General features: G+C 39.2%; 1 protein-coding gene across 1 annotated transcript; it reads left to right on the top strand.

Annotated features, from left to right (window-relative positions):
- The first annotated feature begins 427 nt into the window (after positions 1-427).
- On the top strand, positions 428-10,858 carry LOC148049422 (C-X-C chemokine receptor type 2-like). The gene is made up of 3 exons (XM_087703494.1): positions 428-581; positions 758-938; positions 9,680-10,858. Exons 1-3 carry the CDS (start codon positions 428-430, stop codon positions 10,785-10,787), a joined length of 1,443 nt encoding a protein of 480 aa, XP_087559620.1. The 3' UTR covers positions 10,788-10,858.
- Positions 10,859-19,074: the final 8,216 nt, after the last annotated feature.

Here is a 19,074-nt window from a genome sequence, read left to right as displayed (position 1 = left end):
CGCCATAGAACGGGACCGGGTCGGGACTTTAAAGTCCTCCCGCCAGGGCTCTGAAGTGGAGGCCCACTCATCTCGCCGGCCAGCGCATGCACGCTCCGTGAGGGAGAAGAGGGCGAGCATTCAGGTGCTCCCCAGGGAGGGGCTGCAGCAGCTCCTGCGGTCCCCTGGCTGAGGAAGCACTCGCTCGGCGGCCACTCCGATTGGGCAGGGAAGCCCCCCCACACACCAACTCCCCTTGGCGCACTTGAACGCCTCTCCTGCCGGCCCAGACATTGCCCTTCCCCAGGTGCCTGGCCAGGTATTCCAGGGTTAAAGTCCCCCACCACCGGGGAGATCGTCCATCTCCCTCCGGGGAAGAGGTGCAGCCATGGAACCCATCTCGATGCGCAGGGCGCGGGGAGGGGCGCAGGCCTTCTGACAGGCCCTGATGGCGGGTGATGGCTGCACCCTTCTCTGCTGCCTGAGTGACCCCGAGAGCGGTGTGGGCCCCAACTCCATCTTCGACACTAGCGATTCCCACGAGTGGCAGCAGTATCGCTCCAGTGCCCACCAGCTGAGTGCATGGGGAGAGAGCGTGCGGAGTGGGGCCGGCCAGCTTCACGGAAAAAGAGAGGGCAGCAGCTGTGGACGCGGAGGTCCCACTCCCAACCTGCCCCTTCTCCCTCTGCCGGGGTAGGGAGCTGGGGCTGGGAAGGCCGCCCACCCCCAGAGGCTGCCCCATGGCTCAGGCGGCTGACCCTCCACCTTCTCTCCGCAGGGCTGTGGTCTCTGACCTATGAGCAGGAGCTCATGACGCTGCTGCACATCACGGCCAACCGCGGCTACCTAGACTGTTTACACCACCTGCTGCTGCGCGGAGCCGAGGTGGATCTGGCGCCCGGTGGACAGACCGCCCTGCACGCGGCTTGCACAGGGGCCACCACCGACTGCATCCGGCTGCAAGAGCAGGAACCGAGTGCTCGCCCTGAGCAGCTAGCTGTGGAAGAGGAGGGGAGGGGGCTTTGGAAAGCTTTGGGGTGTTTGAAAGTACCCAGCTGTTAGGTCGCCAGAGCCGGGTTTCCCTGCCGCGTTTCCCCCCTTTTGGCTTTTTGAATTGTTGCAAAATGGGGCAGCTGCACTCCACGCAGGCAGGCAGGTAGGCAGCCCCCTCCCTCCCTGCCACTTGCTGTTCGCCTGGTCGAGATCGAGCCTTGATCATCGAGGTCTATCTTGACATGCCCCTGAAGGCCAAAAAGGCAGCATGCCGTTCCCTCCGGCCAGCGCTCCGCTTACCTTCCGCTCGGGGTGAAGTTTGCTCGAAGAACTGACTCCTCCCGCCCAATGTAAGCATGCTCAACCAAGGCATGATTCGCTGCTCCCCGATCAGGAGGCGGGAGAATCAGTGCCTCCTTTGCATATGAAAGTTTTTGCTTTTTAACCCTTTCTTAACTTTTAAAAGGCGAAAAATTCCTTATGCAAAGGAGGCCCCGAGTTCTCTGGCCTCCTCCTAGTTAATACTGAGAGCAGACACCAAGCCACTGTGACTTGAAATCTGGTAGCAACTACCCTGGCTTTAATTATTTTTAAAAAATTATTTAAAATTCTTTCCTTTCCCTCAGGACACTTGTGAGGCCCCGCCTCCCTTGCCTCTAGTGACTGCACGTCCCTGCCTCCTTTGTAGGTGTTGCCAGATATTTCCCTCTCTGTGTACAATAATTTGGGTTCAATTATCATTTAAAAAAAAGTAAGTTCCATGACTTTTTTTTCAACTTTTTATCCATCAATCCTGAAGAAAAAAATATGGCTTCAGTTGTATATTAATTTTTTTAATCCTCTGAACCAGTGTACCCATTTGAATGCAAAACCTTCTAGCTGTTTTACACATCCACCAAGCATGATGGATGATATAATGGTCCTTCTTGTTTTTTAGACTTCCAACCTCGACCCGAAATACCTTTATACATTCCAGACAATTTTTTGATGTCATATACCAATGGTGCATCATTTTATAAACTTTTCTTTATGATTGAAACATAGTGTAAATTTCAGTCCTTTGAATAATAAAGTTTCCCATTGTTCCAACTGTACACTATAACAAAAAAAATTAGCCCACTTTATCATATATTTTACTAGTTCTTTTTGAATTTCAATAAAAGTATATACATTTTAACAATCACGTGTTCATTATTTGTACTCACTTCTGTTTCAAAAGCAGTCTTAAAATATACACTATGGTAAATTCTTTTGTCTACTTTGAATCTTTTTGATAACTAAATCGAAAAACTATTTACAGCTATCTCTCTTTACCTTCAGATGTTCTCTTGATTTCATTTTGTCTTCTCCGTGATGAAATTCTAGTATCTCACAATATGTTAATCATTTCTCTGTGTGCCTATTATTTCTCCTTTATAAAATGCTTTTTTGTGCTGGGAGCCACAAAGGTGTTTTCAGTCAAAACCTGGATTTATATCTATTCCATATTCTCAACATGGCATGTCTAGCATAATGATTTTTAAAATCATTATGACTAAAACTAAAAAGAACATGTTTCATTGTTGTAGCTGAAATGAGGAGACTTGTAACTCTCTAAAGATTAACAGATGTATAACAATTCATAGATTAGAGCAGCGGTCCTCAACCTTTGCTGTTTGGCGGCCCAGCGGAGGGGACAGAGGGGAACGGGACCAGTGTGCACACAGCTTGACTTGTGCAAGCTGAGCTGCATGTGCATTTGCATGTGTGCCAGCCTGCCACTCCCACAAGTTGAGATGCGCCCGCATATGCACTGGCCTGCTGCTCGCATGGCCCGGTTGCAAATAGGCCATGGGCCAGTACTGGGCTGTAGCCCGGGGGTTTGGGACCCTTGGATTAGAGGTCATAGCACAATACATGCAAAACATACCACAGCAATTCCATTTATATTATATGTAAATGCATGCACAGAGTATTCACAGACTGAACAATAAATCCATTTGGTTTATTTTTCTGTTCATTTGATTTTTTAATGTAGAGATGCTCAGAAACAAAAGAAGCCAACTCTTGATACATTGCAATGAATGAAAAAAGTGGAACCATTGTTACATTTTTCTAAAAAAAAATTTTTTTCCCCGTTTTGTGAGTGTCATTTAGTACAATATTCCAATCAGCCATAGACTTCCTTCGGGAGTGGGTGGCATACAAAACTAATAAACAACAACAACAACAACATTTCTTGCTATCTGAAAATCTGTTAAATTAACCAACAGTTCCCTCTGCTGGTTAGAAGGTGCTTTGTAAATGACTCAGGCAGTTCTGATATGGAAATGATTGCCTTAAACAACTTTGTATAATCTCTCTATTCCTAGCTCTGTTACTGCTTCATACACATGTGCTGAAAGGACAATTCTGATAAACAATTGTAATCCTAAAACATCACAGGACAAAGTGCACTGGAAAGTGGAAACTTCAACTGTTCCACAATTTGTCCCACGTTTTCTGTGAATGTTGGCCTAGAATCTATAAATAATATAATCTATCAATAATAATTATAATACATATGAAATAATTTAAGCTTCAGATTGGTATGCCTTTGAGCCAGAAAGGTATTTCCTTCAACAAAGTTATTCAGAGAAAGATGCAACAAAATATACAGCTGGATAGTGGATCTCATATTCCTTAGGACTACTGCATTTAACTTCCATTCTCCTATTATTGAGGCTTACTTTGCATTCTTTGATTCTTTTCATGTATGTGATTTTATTGCTGAGAGAATCCCTCCTTTTGAACTTTGATCTGAAACTTCCATCTTTTCATGAATAATTTATCATTCTCACTCAAATTCTGTGCCTAGATGGGGGATTTAGACTAAGGTGACCAGATTTTCAGATTGGTAAAGAGGGGCACCTTCGACCGGATTCTCCTTCTTTTATAAAAGTAAGTAAAATGGGTGGGTGGGGGGGGTCCATTTTCTTGCTTTAACATTTTATCTTCAATGAAAGTACTGAGACAGAGAGAGGGTTTAGACAGAGTGTCTTTTGTCTTGCCTCGGTTAGGATTTCTTAAGCAAATCCACTGGGATTTCAACATGAAGCCAGAAAATCGGGACCTTTTTAAAATTCCCCGGGACACGGGAAAAATTGTTATAAATCGTGACTGTCCCGCCAAAATCGGGACGTCTGGTTCACCTTAATTTAGACAGAAGACCTTATATAACCATTGGATTTATCACAATCTTATGTTTTTATAATTATTGGCAGGGCCTAGAATTAGGCTGAATGGGATCACTGTGCTGGTGTTGGCCAGTAGAAGACATAGGCAATGAAAACATCCGGTGCCTCCTAACAGTAGATAATGGTACAGCTAATGTAGGTGACTGGAATGATCTGGATTGAATGGTCTTATGTTCCCCATAGTACTTAATCACACATTTGTCTCTTATTCCTCTCTGCTGTTCTATGAACTTCAACTGTGTTTCCATTCCTGATCTTTCAGAGTAAACCAGAGAAACTGTTTGCCACTTTGGGGAGGGAAATATTGTAAAAAATTTCAGTTTCATAATTTAAATGCCTCCCCCCCACCCCTGTGGCCCATTTTTGCTCCCAGGAGGATGCAGGGAGGACTAATAGGCCCAAAATGGGGGGAGGGTTAGGGCGGGCCCATTTTTGGTCTCAGGGGGCATGAGGCTGAGTGCTGCCTGTCACTTCCCCTGGCCATGCCCACAATGGCCACGCCCACCCAGCCAATTATTAGGGCAGAGAACCAGTTGTTAAATTATTTGAATCCCATCACTGATCCCATACCATTCCAGACAAATAGCTGTCCAATCTCTTCGTTAGAAACCTCCAGTAACAGAGAACCCACAACTTCTGAAGACAAGCTGTCCCACTGATTAATTGTTCTTACTATCAGGAATTTTCTCCTTAGTTCTAGGTTGGATCTCTCTTTGATAAGTTTCCATAAGGAGAGAGCTTTAAATCAAATAAATGTTAAATGCAGTTGTCCACTGCTGAAAAAGTTGGCACCAAGTATTAGTCAAGCATTTAGCAAACTCCTAGAGGGGGCAAACTGCAACTCCATAGTTACAAGTTTATATTGCTGCTTGTTGCCTAATTTCAGTTTGCCTTTTCTCATCTTCCCACCTAGAGATGAAGCATTGAGTGCCAGTTTGAATAAGAACATAGGAAAGTCACAAAGCATATTGTTTTCACTCTGCAATCCTTGAGCAAAATAGTCATCACTTTTTGCAACATAAATAGATGGTGTCTCATTTATTCCAATAGCTTTCCCTTTCCTTTCCTTTCTTGTTCTTTCCTGTCCTGTCCTTTCATTTCATTTCATTTCCCCCTTTCCCCTTTCCCCTTTCCCCTTTCCTTTCCTTTCCTTCTACAGCAATCTTCCTAACCTAGTACCTACATTGGTAGCTAAGAAATTCAGAGAGGTGCAGATCTCAGGAATCCATCTTGCAAAGATTAATCTACAAGCACTAGAGCAGCTGTGATGTCCACCTGCTAAACAGTGTGAACAGCTTCCTGTTGCTTTATTCACCAGTTCTCTGAAGAAATACTTAAAAGGGTCTAATGTTTTTTTCTGAGTAATGTGGAGGGAAGTTTTGCAAGGATCAGTTCCTCCTGGTAAGGTTGAATGTTCAGAATCAAAATTTGTGTTCTGATAAAAGGACTCTCCAGAGCAGGCAGGTAAGTAAGGAACACACTCTCGATCATTTTACTTAACTGTGTAATCAAGAATAAGCAGGAAATTTGGGCAGATAAGAGTGAAATTGAGTGTGAGTGTGAATTATTCAGTAAAATGTATTCTGTGGACAGGCTTTTGAATGCCAAAGGTATTAAAGACTCAAGCTGTTCTCTCTTTATACCTCCAAATGCAATTATTACAAAGCTAGAGCACCTTTCCCCAATATAGTACCCTTCTGGTGAGCTGGATTACAAGTCTCATCATCTGCAGCCAAAATACTTAGATCACACAGGATTCTGGAAGACATTTGTTCAATGCATCTGGAGGATATCAGGTTGGGAATGATGATTAAACATTTTGATGAAAAGATGGCTAATGAACTACTACTGCAATAGTAATTAATTGCAATTAATCTGTAATTAAGTGTTAAATATTTCATAAGGTGGGATTCCCTTCACTTGGTTATGCATTTTGCTTGCATGGTCAATCTTACCAATAGATTAATTGAAAAAGCAGCAGGGGTGAGAATTGATGGAAAAAGAGAAAGGGAAAAGCTACTGGGCTTATAATGACGAATCCATGTTTTTCTGTTGAGCTTTTTAAAATCCTTCATTGCATTGAGAAGAAAAGCTATTGTTCTCATCTGGAGATTGTTGGCCACTGGAAGTATTTTAGAGCCACTAGATTGAAGAAAACCTTTGGAAGCCTTGATCTACAAATCGTATCATTTCCAGTGTCTGGTCATATTGTCTGGTTTTAATATCTGATTGGAGAAAGCCAAATATTTAAACAATTCTTATGTACTATCTTCTGGATTGTTTATGTTCTCTATTTATCAAATACATCCAGAAGATAGTAGTTATAATCTGGACCTTAGAAGATATCATGCTGAGGAAGACAAGTTGCCTGAGAGCTCACATCCCATTAAGAAGCTGGCATGAAGGCAAAATCTAGGATCCTTATCTCAATCCTTCCCAAAGATATAAAACATCAATGATACTGCTAATGCAAGCAAGGCAAGACATGGGAGTCAAAACAATCACAATATAAATTTAATAAAACAAGAACTCAATAAGCTTTCTTTACAGAATAAGAAAAGAATTTGCATGATGTTGTGGCAGTAAATAGCAGCAGTGAAATCTTCCAGATGAGGGTAGTTCCAGAACCAGCTTCTTTGGTGAATATGGCTTGTCACCTTTGTTCTCACCACTTTTTTTTCCTAGTCTAAGTAGAAAAAGAGCTGCACAATGTCTTTTAATTGTTGGTGTTTGTGTTTGGAATCAAGCATCCTTAGGTAGATAGAGAATTAACCTTTACTTTAGATTAAAAATAAGGATTTCCAAGGATAAGCCCTTGATTATTTCTATTATGAAGGATCCTTGGTGCTCTGTGAGCTTGATTGTTTTCTTGCAGATGTTTCATTATGCGTTTTTTAAGTTTTTTATTGAACACAAATTAAAACATTGGACACAGTCCTGGCAAAGTCTTTGCCATACATACGTACAAGATATAAAGTTATACATTATAACCATCATGCTTATTTACATTTGGTCTATTCAGTATTTACAAATATAAAAATATCATCTTTCCAACCATGTTGCTTTGTTTTTATCTTATACATTTTCACTGTTATAGTTTCATACATAATTCTAATATCCATTCTATAAATCTTAGTCATTGCTTATTTTGGGTCATTCCTTTTTAGTTCGAACCATCGATCAAATTTGTCCCAGATCTTATAATATTCTAATTTGTCTTTATTCTTCAATTCCCATGGCAGACTTTTCATTATGGATGATGGCTTGCACAATAAAACATCTGCAAGAAAACAATCAAGCTCACAGAGCACCAAGGACCCTTCATTTCAACCCTGAGCTAGCAATATTCTCATCAGTATTTCCATTATTTCATTAATGCTGAAAAGAAATATTGAACACCAAATTTGCAAAACAATAGGAACATCCCTATGGGACATAAAGTTTTTAAAATCACTTCAATCCATATTAAAAGAGAATTTCCTTGTTTGAAAGTAGCTGTAGAGTTTCTTCAGATCTCATAGTAAGATAGCTGATTGTGGTTCATCTTTTGCTTTTGGGTTATAAGGATAATCCAATATCTCTGGAAGTCACCAAGATATTATACAAAGCTATTCAGTCCCCCCCACCCACATCATATGATACACAACAGTTGTAATTATGTACAGAAGATGCTCTGAAGTGCCATTGAATATTTGCGTAGTAATTTCTTTATATGCATTGGAATTGAACCCTCATTTGTTTTAGTGTGTATTGATTTACCAGATCTATAGTGCTGCTCAACACAAACAATGTGGCTTTGAGTGATATACAACAAGAAAAAACTAGCCAAAACCTTAAAAAACCCACATAACATTAAAACATACAGTATATAAATATAAAATATAAAGGATTGTTAGGACCTTTCCATTCTTAAACTGTATGGGAAAAACTTGGCTGGATGCTTTTGTTGGAAATGCTATCGTATAGTTTAGACTTCCTTGCAGGACTTTGTTGTCTTATGAAAGATCTTAAATGGCCATGGGCTTATCAATTGTCAAACTCCCACTTCATGACTATTAACTAGGCAAAATAGTGCATCATAGGGCAACAATTTTTGAACCGAGGTACCTCAGATGGGCTGACTTATAGAATATACCAAAATCCAGGACCTATGACTCTTGAGGATGTGAAAAATGGGGGTGTTGTGTCTTCTTCAGTGCTATTGGATGTTTCTACACTGCTGTGTTGCTATTGTGGTCATATGATTTTCAATACTCCATGACAGTTTCCCAGCCAATCTCTCAATCCCTCACTTCCTCTCCTATCCAGTAGGCTACATGTCTAGGGAAGGGAAGGGAAGGATGGAACCTCAGGGTACCTTTTCCAACCTATGTAGCCCAACCCTCTCCCCTATGCATTCTGTGCTGCCCCTGCGCTTCCCTAAGTGCCTTCCCTAACTGATGCAATGCCTCTTGCATGCCCCTGTGCATCAATTGCCTATGAATCTACTTATAATAATTATATAAGCAATAAATGTCATAGTCTGGTAAAATCAGAGACTGGAAAAAAAGAAAAAAAACACACACCAAAACAACTATGATTTATAATTGTTATATGTCAGAATGAAGCCAAAATTGACAGTCCTTCTCTAAGTAGTGTCTCTTATCATGCATGTTTCACAATTTAAACCTGTCAATCAAACTCTGTCAGACTGAGGAAATGAAGATGGTGTAATGTTTCACAACACATCATTAAAAGCTCCTTACCTTGATGTTAAAGTGTTTTGTGATAACATCCTTGCACCAAAATCAATCTAAAAACCTAAAATCAATCCCAGATCTATGGGATCCCATGTTGTTTTCTTTGTTCAGCCACTGAGCTGATTTTTTAACAGCTACAGGGTATCCAAAAATGAGGGTGGTGGGGGAATTTTTTTTTTCATTTGCAAGTTTGAGTTTCTGCAGAGCTTGTATATGCTTTCCTATTGGAAGGAACCTGCCTCAGTCTCATTTAGTCAGCCTCTCCATACCTCCCTTCAACTACCTTAGTATTTTGGAGTGATCTTTTACTTTGACCATACAGGATATCATAGAAGGAATCTAGAAAAGCTGCAGTGTTTCTCTCCTGCCCTCATTTATGATGCTATAAATAAACCCAGCCTTCTGCAGTCATCTGTGATTTCAGCTGGGTCTTGGTCATGTAGAAGTCATCCTTCACACATGTGCCTACATCCTGCACATATTTATGCTGGATGCCTAGATGATACACTGGCTTAGCATCATTAACAGAGAGGCAGGGTTTGCCAGTGGCATTCATGAGATGAGCATTCTGCAATTTTAACAACTATATGAAATTGTGTATGCCCAGTGCCATGTTCAAAGTCTATTAGCTTAACTTTCTTTTGACCAATTTTGATCTCTGTTGGATGCCTTAAAGAATCACTTTATGATCAGGAGGTTCCCTTTTGTCTAGAAAAAAGTTATTGACCTGTCTTTGCTTCATGTTCTACACAGATCTACAGCAAGATTCAAGATGGGGGACAACATATTCAATTGGGACGATATTGTGCTTTCAGGCATTCTAGATAACTATAGTTATTCCTTGAATGATACTCCAGATTACCTAGATGGACTTACAGAACCTTGCAAACTACAGCATACAACAGTTACAATGAAATATATTGTAGCATTTATCTATTTTCTAGTCTGCATTTTGAGCCTGCTGGGCAACTCCTTGGTGATTCTGGTGGTGAGCTACAGCAAAGGAAATCATTCTGTTACTGATGTTTATCTCCTGAACCTGGCTATTGCCGACCTTCTCTTTGCAGTCACCTTGCCCATCTGGGCTGTGTATCGAGCTCATGAGTGGATCTTTGGCACCTTCATGTGCAAAATCGCCTCAGTCCTGAAGGAAGTCAACTTCTACAGCGGTGTTCTCCTATTGGCCTTTATCAGTTTTGATCGTTATTTGGCAATCGTTTATGCTACTCGGGCAGCCACTCAGAAGAGGCACTGGGTCAAATTTGTCTGCATCGGCATTTGGCTCTTTGCCTTCCTCTTCTCACTTCCTGTGATCCGCTTCCGGGACGTTTTTACAGTCTCAATTTCCCCACACAGGGTTTGTTATGAGAACATTGGTGGGAATCAAACAACTAAATGGAGGGTAGTACTGAGAATTTTACCTCAGGTGTTTGGTTTTCTCCTCCCCTTGGCTATCATGATGATTTGCTATGGAATAACAGTGCACAGACTCTACCAGACAAAAAATAAGCAAAAGAAGAAGGCAATGAAAGTAATCTTGGCCGTAGTGCTGGTCTTCGTGATCTCTTGGCTGCCTTATAACATCGCCCTTCTTTTTGATACTTTGTTGAGGGTTAATTACATTAAGGAGACCTGCTCTATTCGAGACAGAATTGATGATGCTTTGTCAGCTACCGAGATGTTGGGAGTTGCTCACTGCTGTATCAACCCCATCATATATGCCTTCATAGGACAGAAATTCCGGAACAACTTCCTCAAGATCTTGGTCTCACAAGGTATTATCAGCAAAGAGATCCTGATTCGATATAGGAGGGGATCAGGCTTTTCATCTTCATCTGGTAACACTTCAACTACCCTGTAATAAACTTGCTTGGCAGAAGAAAAGGCAACTGAAAAAATTCTTTGTCTGGACAACCTGGAATCTTCTGTGGTGATACATCAAAAACTGTAGAGATGACATTTTGCTTTGCTCTGGGAATGCTATTAATGTTGTTGTTAAAAGCTCCGTTTATTTCTCTGAAAAGAAATTTCTCTGAGTTGTGTGATTGGTCTTTTTATTTCCTTCCTTCCCCTAATTTTGATCACTTTTCTTATTTTAATATGGTGGTTGAGGACAGTGGCTCCCTAAGCAATGTATTAAGAACTGTACCTACTTTGATATAAAAGCTTGACTTATGGATTGCAGCTGAATAGATTTTGCATATAATCAAACTACATTTAGTTTTGACTTCATCTCCATTAAGGATTTGTCTGTTAAACAGGTTTTATTGCAAATGGACCCATTTGTATCAAATTATTACACAAATGACCTAACTTTAATCACATGACATGCATTTGGTTTTAACAGAAATTTGGATTTAATGGTCCCAGCCTCACCCACATACTGAGGAAGTGGGGGGAGATGTTTTTTTAATTCATTTATAAATAAGCTTTAATTGACCACAAGTGCAATTGCAGGCACAAGCTGGTTGAATATTGGAACATCTGTTAAATCAACCAGTACTTCCCTCTGCTGATAGAAGGTGCTTTGTAAATAATTTAGGCAGTTCTGATAGGAAAGAATTGCCTTGGACATCTTTCTATAGTCTCTCTATTTGTATCAATTCTAAAGAATGATTTTAATCCTAACATGTCATTGACAAAGTGCAGTAATTCAACTTTCAACTTATTTCATAATTTGTCCCATATTTTCTATGAATGCTGTCATAGAATCCATAAATAATTATAATACATCCAAAATAATTTAAACTGTAAATTGGCATATCTCTGAACCAGAAATATATTTTCCTCAAGAAACTATTCAGAGAAAGATGCAACAAAAGATGCAGTGTGTTTCATACTATTTAGGGCTACTTGACTTCCATTCTCCTGTTATAGAGTCTTACATGGCAGCTCTTCATTCTTTAATATGTATGATTTTTTTAGCTAGGAGAAGTCCTTCTGAACTTTGATCTGAACCAGAGATGCTGTCCTCTCAAGTTCCATCTTTTCATAATTAATATCCCAGAGGGATTACTAAAATTCTGTGATTGCTTAAATGGGGGAATTTAAACAGGTGACCTTATATAACTCTTTGATTTTCCACAATCTTGTGTTTTGTTGATTAATGGCACAGCCTAGTATTAGGCTAAATGAGGCTACCACTGTTGGTGTTGACGTAGAAGATGTAGCATTGCATTGCATCAGCATCCTTCAGTCTCAAAAGATATCATGCTCTGGAAAGAGGTCAAAGCTGGAGTGTCCTCTCCAGCACTGGGTAGATTAATATGGAGGATAGACTATTACCCAAGCAGCAGATCCCTCCTTTCGACATTGCTGAAATAGTCCAAAGGAACGGCAGAGCCGATATGATTGGTTCCACCTGCATTGTAGATAACAAAAATATCCTGTGCTTCCTACTGCATGCACAGTGGAAATTTGCCTAGTTTTTATTAGCTTATTAATAAGTAATTAGAAGCTTTTTGTAAGCTATGAATTAACTTTAGACAGAACTATTAGTTGTCCTTTGCCTACTAGGGGACAATTTTAACACCTGCCAGCAAGAGCTAGAGGGGGCGACCAAAAACACTCCATAGGCTGACCACAAATGTCTACTGTATAGACTAACAGGTTGTAGATGTGTCACTCAACTACGACACCTTGCAAGCAAACCCATTACTGGATTCAAGGAAGGTGACATGGAATTTAGCTTAAGCAATGGTTACAGGTGTCCAGAGAAGAATCCCTGGAAGTGCAAAGTCTATCATTAGCATAATAAAAAATATACTGAGGGGTAGTCAATGTATATGATAATGAAGTAGGATTAACTAATTAATAGAATATTATGGGATGACTTTGTTTTGTGCACATCAAGTAACTTTGTAACCAATTGGCAATTCTCTTACTTCAGTTTCCAGTGGTAAATTGTATAAAAAAAACTAAACCTGATTTTTATTGTGCTCCTTGGATGTGAAACTCAGAAGTGTCTTCTTCTGCTTCTGAACAGAAATAAAAGAATTTCCTTGATCTTGTGTGGACATTAGCTTCTTCACAATGGGTTCTTGTATCTAGCCAGCCTTCTGGCCAACACTATAGCAATATAGGAGATAGCGGTACAGGTAATGTAGATAACTTCAGAATCTGGAATGATCTGGGTAAATGGTCTTATGTTCTCCACAATACATAATCAAACATTTCTCTCTTATTCCTGTCTGCCATTCCATGCAGACTTCAATTGCTTCCCTGTTCCCGATCTTTTAGAGTAAATGAGAGAAACTCTTTGCTAGTCTGGGGAGGGAAATATTCTAAAACTTTCTGTTTCACAATTTAAATTCACCCCAGTGAAAGGACTCTAAAGAACACTGCTCTTATGCGAAGCATAAAGTATGCACTGTTTATTCCAGAAAAGTTTAAGCTATCTAAAAAGTTTAAATAAAAGAAAGCCTCTCCAACCATGCACATGATGTGTGAGTTTTTTCCTAATTATAAGATTTTTGAAAATTAAGATTTTTTTAAAATAACAAGAAAATATTTGGTTAAGACAGTCTAAAGTGCTGTCACCAAACATATTAGACCTACCACAATTATCTGCTGCTATTTAGGTGGTTGCTTGGTGTCTACTGGGCAGTAGGCTGGAGCACAGAAATCAAGATACAGGTTTTGTTTCAATAAATATACAGTATTCCTTTTCCCACACTATACAACCACATCTCGACTCAATTTCGAAAATAAACAAGACACTAAACGTCTTCTAAATTTCTGGAGCTGAAGGTCAAATGTTGGTTATGGGCTATATTATGCATGCTAGAAGTTCTAGCTAGGGTAATAAGAGAGCAATCATTTTTTTTCTAAAAAGCCCCTATAGATATTCAAATAAAACAATAGGAATGACAAAAGAGTTCTGAGTGAGACAAAGGAGAGAGTTTTGAATCAAATAAATATTACATGCCTGTGCTGAATTGTTGTCCACTGCTGAAAATGTTGTCACAGTATTACTGACTATTTGCTGGTCAAGCATTTAGCAAGCTCCGGATGTGTGGTGTTGAGATAAACTGAAACCACAGATTAAATGAAACCAAGTTTTACAAAGCAAAATGATTTTTGTGCACCAGTCAGAAAGTGATTTTCTAGCTCTAAAAAACACAGGGAGAAAAAGTTTTACAAATGAGAAGTCACTTCTGAAGAGATTGTCATGTGCTACTAATAAATTCAAGAACCTGCTGAATACCACCTCTTTTCAAACATACGTTTGGTGAGTGGCCTTCTATTACAACATTCATGCCACCCAAATGCTTGTGATAAGCAGGCCTTGGTTGAAGAAATGTTTATCTGTCTCAGAGGTGGTATTCAGCAGGTTCTGGCAAGTTCTAGAGGACTGGTAGTGGAAATTTTGAGTAGTTTGGAGAACCGGTAAATACCACCTCTGACTGGCCCCGCCCCCATCTAATCTCTGCCTCCTGAGTCCCAGCTGATCGGGAGGGAATTGGGATTTTATAGTATCCTTCCCCTGCTATACCCACCAAGCCATGCCCACCAAATCACGACCACAGAACTGGTAGTAATTTTTTTTATTGAAAATTTTTGAAATTTTTTTTTTACAAATGTTTACCTCCCTCCCCCTCCCCTCCCCCCCCAATCCCCCCCCCCCGGACTTCCCAGAATAAATACAGGGTATAAATCTTTAACAAATATATTCTAAAATAAACTTTAAAAAAGTTAGTATCATCTTTCATTTGACCTTTAACTCCTCTTTGCTAGGCTAACTCTAAACAGATTATATCATTCCTTGTTTCTTCAGTCATAAACTATCTGGAATTTCTTAGTCCCATATTTATTTTGAGTATAGTCAATCCATCTTCTCCACTCCAGTTTATATCTTTCATTTGACTGATCCTTGAGATATGCTGATATTTTAGCCATCTCTGCTAGGTTTGTTACTTTTAATGTCCATTCTTGAATAGTAGGTAGATCTTCCTTCTTCCAGTATTGCGCCACCAACAGTCTTGCTGCAGTTATTAAATGCAGAATCAAGTTAGTCTCTGTAACTGTACAATCAGTAATTATACCTAACAAAAATAACTGAGGGGTAAACTTTATCCTTTTTTAAAGAACATTTTGCATAATCCACCATATTTTTATCCAAAATGCTTTTACCTTTTTACAAGTCCACCATATATGATAGTATGTAGCATCGAGACAATCACATCTCCAGCATTTAGGTTGTAAATTCGGATACATAGAGGCCAGTTTTTCAGGATCTAAATGCCATCTATAAAACATCTTATAAAAGTTTTCTCTCAAATTTTGGGCTTGTGTAAATTTTACATTTCTTACCCATATCTTTTCCCATGTATCCAACATTATTGGTTCTTCAAAATGTTGTGCCCACTTTATCATACAGTCTTTAACTAATTCTGTTTCTGAATCCATTTCTATTAATACATTATATAATCTCTTTATATGCATTGGAATTGAACCCTAATTTGTTTTAGTAAATTATCCTCATTTTGCATAAAACCAATTTTTTAATCTTTTTTCCATCTGGCCTGTAACTGCCCATACTGAAACCATGTTTGAATTACTTTTTCCTCTTTTAGTACATTTAAGGGTTTTAATTGTAATACACCTCTTTCTAAAGTGAGAAGCTGTCTGTATGTGATTACATCCTGTCTTTGTACTATATTTATGTTTTCTATTGCGTGTCTAGGAATTGCCCACATAGGTATCTTGTCGTTTAGTTTGTATTGATATTTTTTCCAGACCCGCAGTAGAGCATTCCTTAAAATATGACTTTTAAAATTCTTATCTACCTTTTTATCATATAGCAGGTAAGCATGCCAACTATATACCAAATCGTGCCCTTCTATATTAAGTATTCTATCATCTATTAAGTTAATCCAGTCACTGATTACTGATAAAACTACTGCTTCATAATATAGTTTTAAATTTGGCAATTTCAAACCTTCTCTCTCACGCACATCTTGCATTATTTTTAGTTTTATTCTCGGCTTCTTCCCTGCCCAAACAAATTTATTAATGCCCTTCTGCCATTCTAGCAAATTTGCGTCCTTTTTAAGTATTGGGATCATTTGAAAAAGAAATAAAAATATAGGTAGAACATTCATTTTCACTACTGCTATTCTTCCCAACAAAGATAATTGTAATTTTTCCCAATTTTTCATCTCCGTCTGTATGTTGCGTCATAGTGGCTCATAATTATACTTATATAGTTTCCCATTTGAGGTTGAGATATAGACTTCTAGATATTTAACCTTTTTAACTATTTCACATCCTATTATTCCTTCTAATTCTTCCCTTTAATTAGTGTTCATATTTTTAACTAGCATCTTTGTTTTCCCCAAATTTATTTTAAATCCGGACACTTGGCCATATTGATTAATCATATTCATTAAAACCTTGCTAGATTCCTGTGGTTGGGTTAATGTTATAACCAAAACATCAGCAAATGCACATAGTCTATATTCTTGATGCCTAATCTTGATTCCCTGTAAATCATCTGATCCCCGTATTTTATTCAACAATAGTTCCAGGGTTATGATAAACAGTAATGGGGATAGGGGACAACCCTGCCTTGTACCTTTCTCAATTTTAAATGGGTCTGTTAAACTTCCATTGACTATAATTTGTGCTGATTGTTCCTGATATATTGCTTTAATTGATTGTAAAAAATGTTCTCCTATTTGCATTTTTTGCATTACTTTCATTAAAAATTGCCAGTTCACTCGATCAAAGACTTTCTCGGCATCTAAAAATATAAGCGCTACAGGGATTTGATTATTCTTTCCCAAGTATTCCAGTATATTAACAATTTGTCTTACATTACTTCTCATTTGTCTCCCTTGTATAAAACCAGTTTGATCACTATGAATCAATTGCTGAATAACCAACATTAACCTATTCGCTAGTATTTTAGTGAAAATTTTATAATCTATGTTAAGTAATGATATAGGTCTGTAATTTTTTGGTTGACTAGGATCTTGATCTTCTTTAGGTATCAGGGATATGAAAGTTGTCTTCCAAGATGGGGGTACCTTCCCTTCCATTTGGATCTTATTAAATAGTTCCTTAAGGGGTTCTACCATTTCTAACTGTAAATTTTTGTAGTAAGCCGCTGTCAGACCATCTGTACCTGGTGCTTTCCCTACCTTTAGCTGTTTAATTACCTGAAGAATTTCTCCCGAATTTATTGGTTGATTCAATCTCTCCCTCTGCTCATCATTAACTATGAGTATTTTTTCTTTATCCAGGTATCTATCTATAGCTGAACCTTGTATTTTGTCATTCATATACAATCCTGTGAAAAGTTCACGAAAGACCTTTTGAATCTCATCCTGTTGATACATGCGTTTGGATATTTTGCAGGAGACCCTTCTTATCTTTCTTGGTATCCAAAACACTGTTCTACTCACCCAATAATATGCAAGATCTATAGTCCCAATGTATTAACAGTATGGAGCATTTTGTAAAATTTGTCTTGTTGTTGATTGGGAGCATATATTCCCATCTTTTTCCCTTCTAATACCAGTTCTATTGCAATATATCTTCCTTGAGAATCTGCTTCAATTAATTCAGCTTTCATGTCCTTTCTTAAGTAAATAACTACACCATTTTTCTTCCCTGGGGCGGAGGCTACAAAGTGTTGTCCAAGTCTTGTATTGATCAAATATTTCTGGTCCGTTGATCTAATATGAGTCTCTTGCAGGCAAATTATGTCATTCTTAAGTTGTTTCAAATAATGATTTATTTTCTTCCTTTTCTCTGGGGAGTTTAAACCGTTAACATTCCAGGTTAAGAACTTAGTTGCCATCTTTAGCTCCCTGAAGCTTTTTAAGAGCCATCTGGAAATCCTGTAGTTTGGCTTTCGGCCTGGCTCCTCCCACTGCTTCTGTTACTAAAACCTGTGAGTTCTTCGATGGTAACGTGTGTTTGTTGCAAAGCTTGTTGCTTTTTTAACTCTTGTTCCATTCGCCTAGTAATCGCGCGGGTTTGTCTTTGCTCCTTCGCTCCTTCTAGTTCTGAGAGAGGAAGTTGATCCAGCCTTGGTGATCCTTGGGTAGCTTGCTGTGTATCCTGTCCTTCTTGTTCTCTTTCTCTAGGTCCTGGGGGGGGGATGTCCAGCCTTCAGTATATTATTATAAAAATCTTGAGCCTTCCATACTGAGTTAAGATGATATCTTTGCCCCTGATAAGTAACTGCTAACCCGGCTGGGGCCTCCCATCTGAAACTGTAGCTGACGATTTCTGAGCTCATTGACTAAGAAGGCATAGTCTTTTCTCGATCTCAACATTTTGGGTGGTATTTCCTTCAAAACAGTCACCTCCTGACCCCCAATTTGAAGCTTAGTTTTGTAAGACTCTTGCAATATCGAATTCCTCATATCTCTCGTAGCAAAATACACCACAATGTCTCTTGGGAGTTGCTTTTGTCTGGCGAGCCAGGAATTAACACAATATATCTTGTCAATCTGCCAATCAAAAATCCCTCCTGACCGTCCCATCAATTGATCAAAAGCTTCTGAGAAAATCTGCTTCAAATTTTCTTGGTTTTTCTCTTTGAGGCCTCTTATCCTTAAGGCAAATTCCATCTGTCTATACTGCAACATTATAATTTCATTTTCTGCATCACCAGCCTTTTGTTGGACCACATCCATTTTCGTTACCAGGTTAATATAGCAATAGCAATAGCAGTTAGACTTATATACAGCTTCATAGGGCTTTCAGCCCTCTCTAAGCGGTTTACAGAGTCAGCATATTGCCCCCAACAATCCAGGTCCTCATTTCACCCACCTCGGAAGGATGGAAGGCTGAGTCAACCCTGAGCCGGTGAGATATGAACCGCTGAACTGCAGATAGCAGTCAGCTGAAGAGGCCTGCAGTACTGCACTCTAACCACTGTGCCACCTCGGCTCTATTATATTGGAATAATTAAGATCTTCCAATTTATCTTTGATTCCTGATCCTGTATTTTAATTTCCATCGCAGCTGCATGATTTTTTAAAGCCTCAGCTAAGGTCACACTTAGTTATTTTTGCAGTATTTCTTGAGTCAAAGGTTCCCCTGTGGGGGTAGGAGGGGGTTGGTGGGGGAGTAGTGACTGTAATTTAGTTCCCAGAGCAGGTGAATTACCAGCGCTTTTAGAGGCGTTTATT

This window comes from Thamnophis sirtalis, unplaced genomic scaffold, assembly GCF_051295495.1.
Source record: "Thamnophis sirtalis isolate CommonGarterSnake01/CBP01778 unplaced genomic scaffold, rThaSir2_p1.2 scaffold_1, whole genome shotgun sequence".
NCBI classification, from domain to species: Eukaryota; Metazoa; Chordata; class Lepidosauria; order Squamata; family Natricidae; genus Thamnophis; species Thamnophis sirtalis.
The sequence above is the reverse complement of the archived record's forward strand: the minus strand, read 5'-3'. Positions and strand labels throughout refer to the sequence as shown.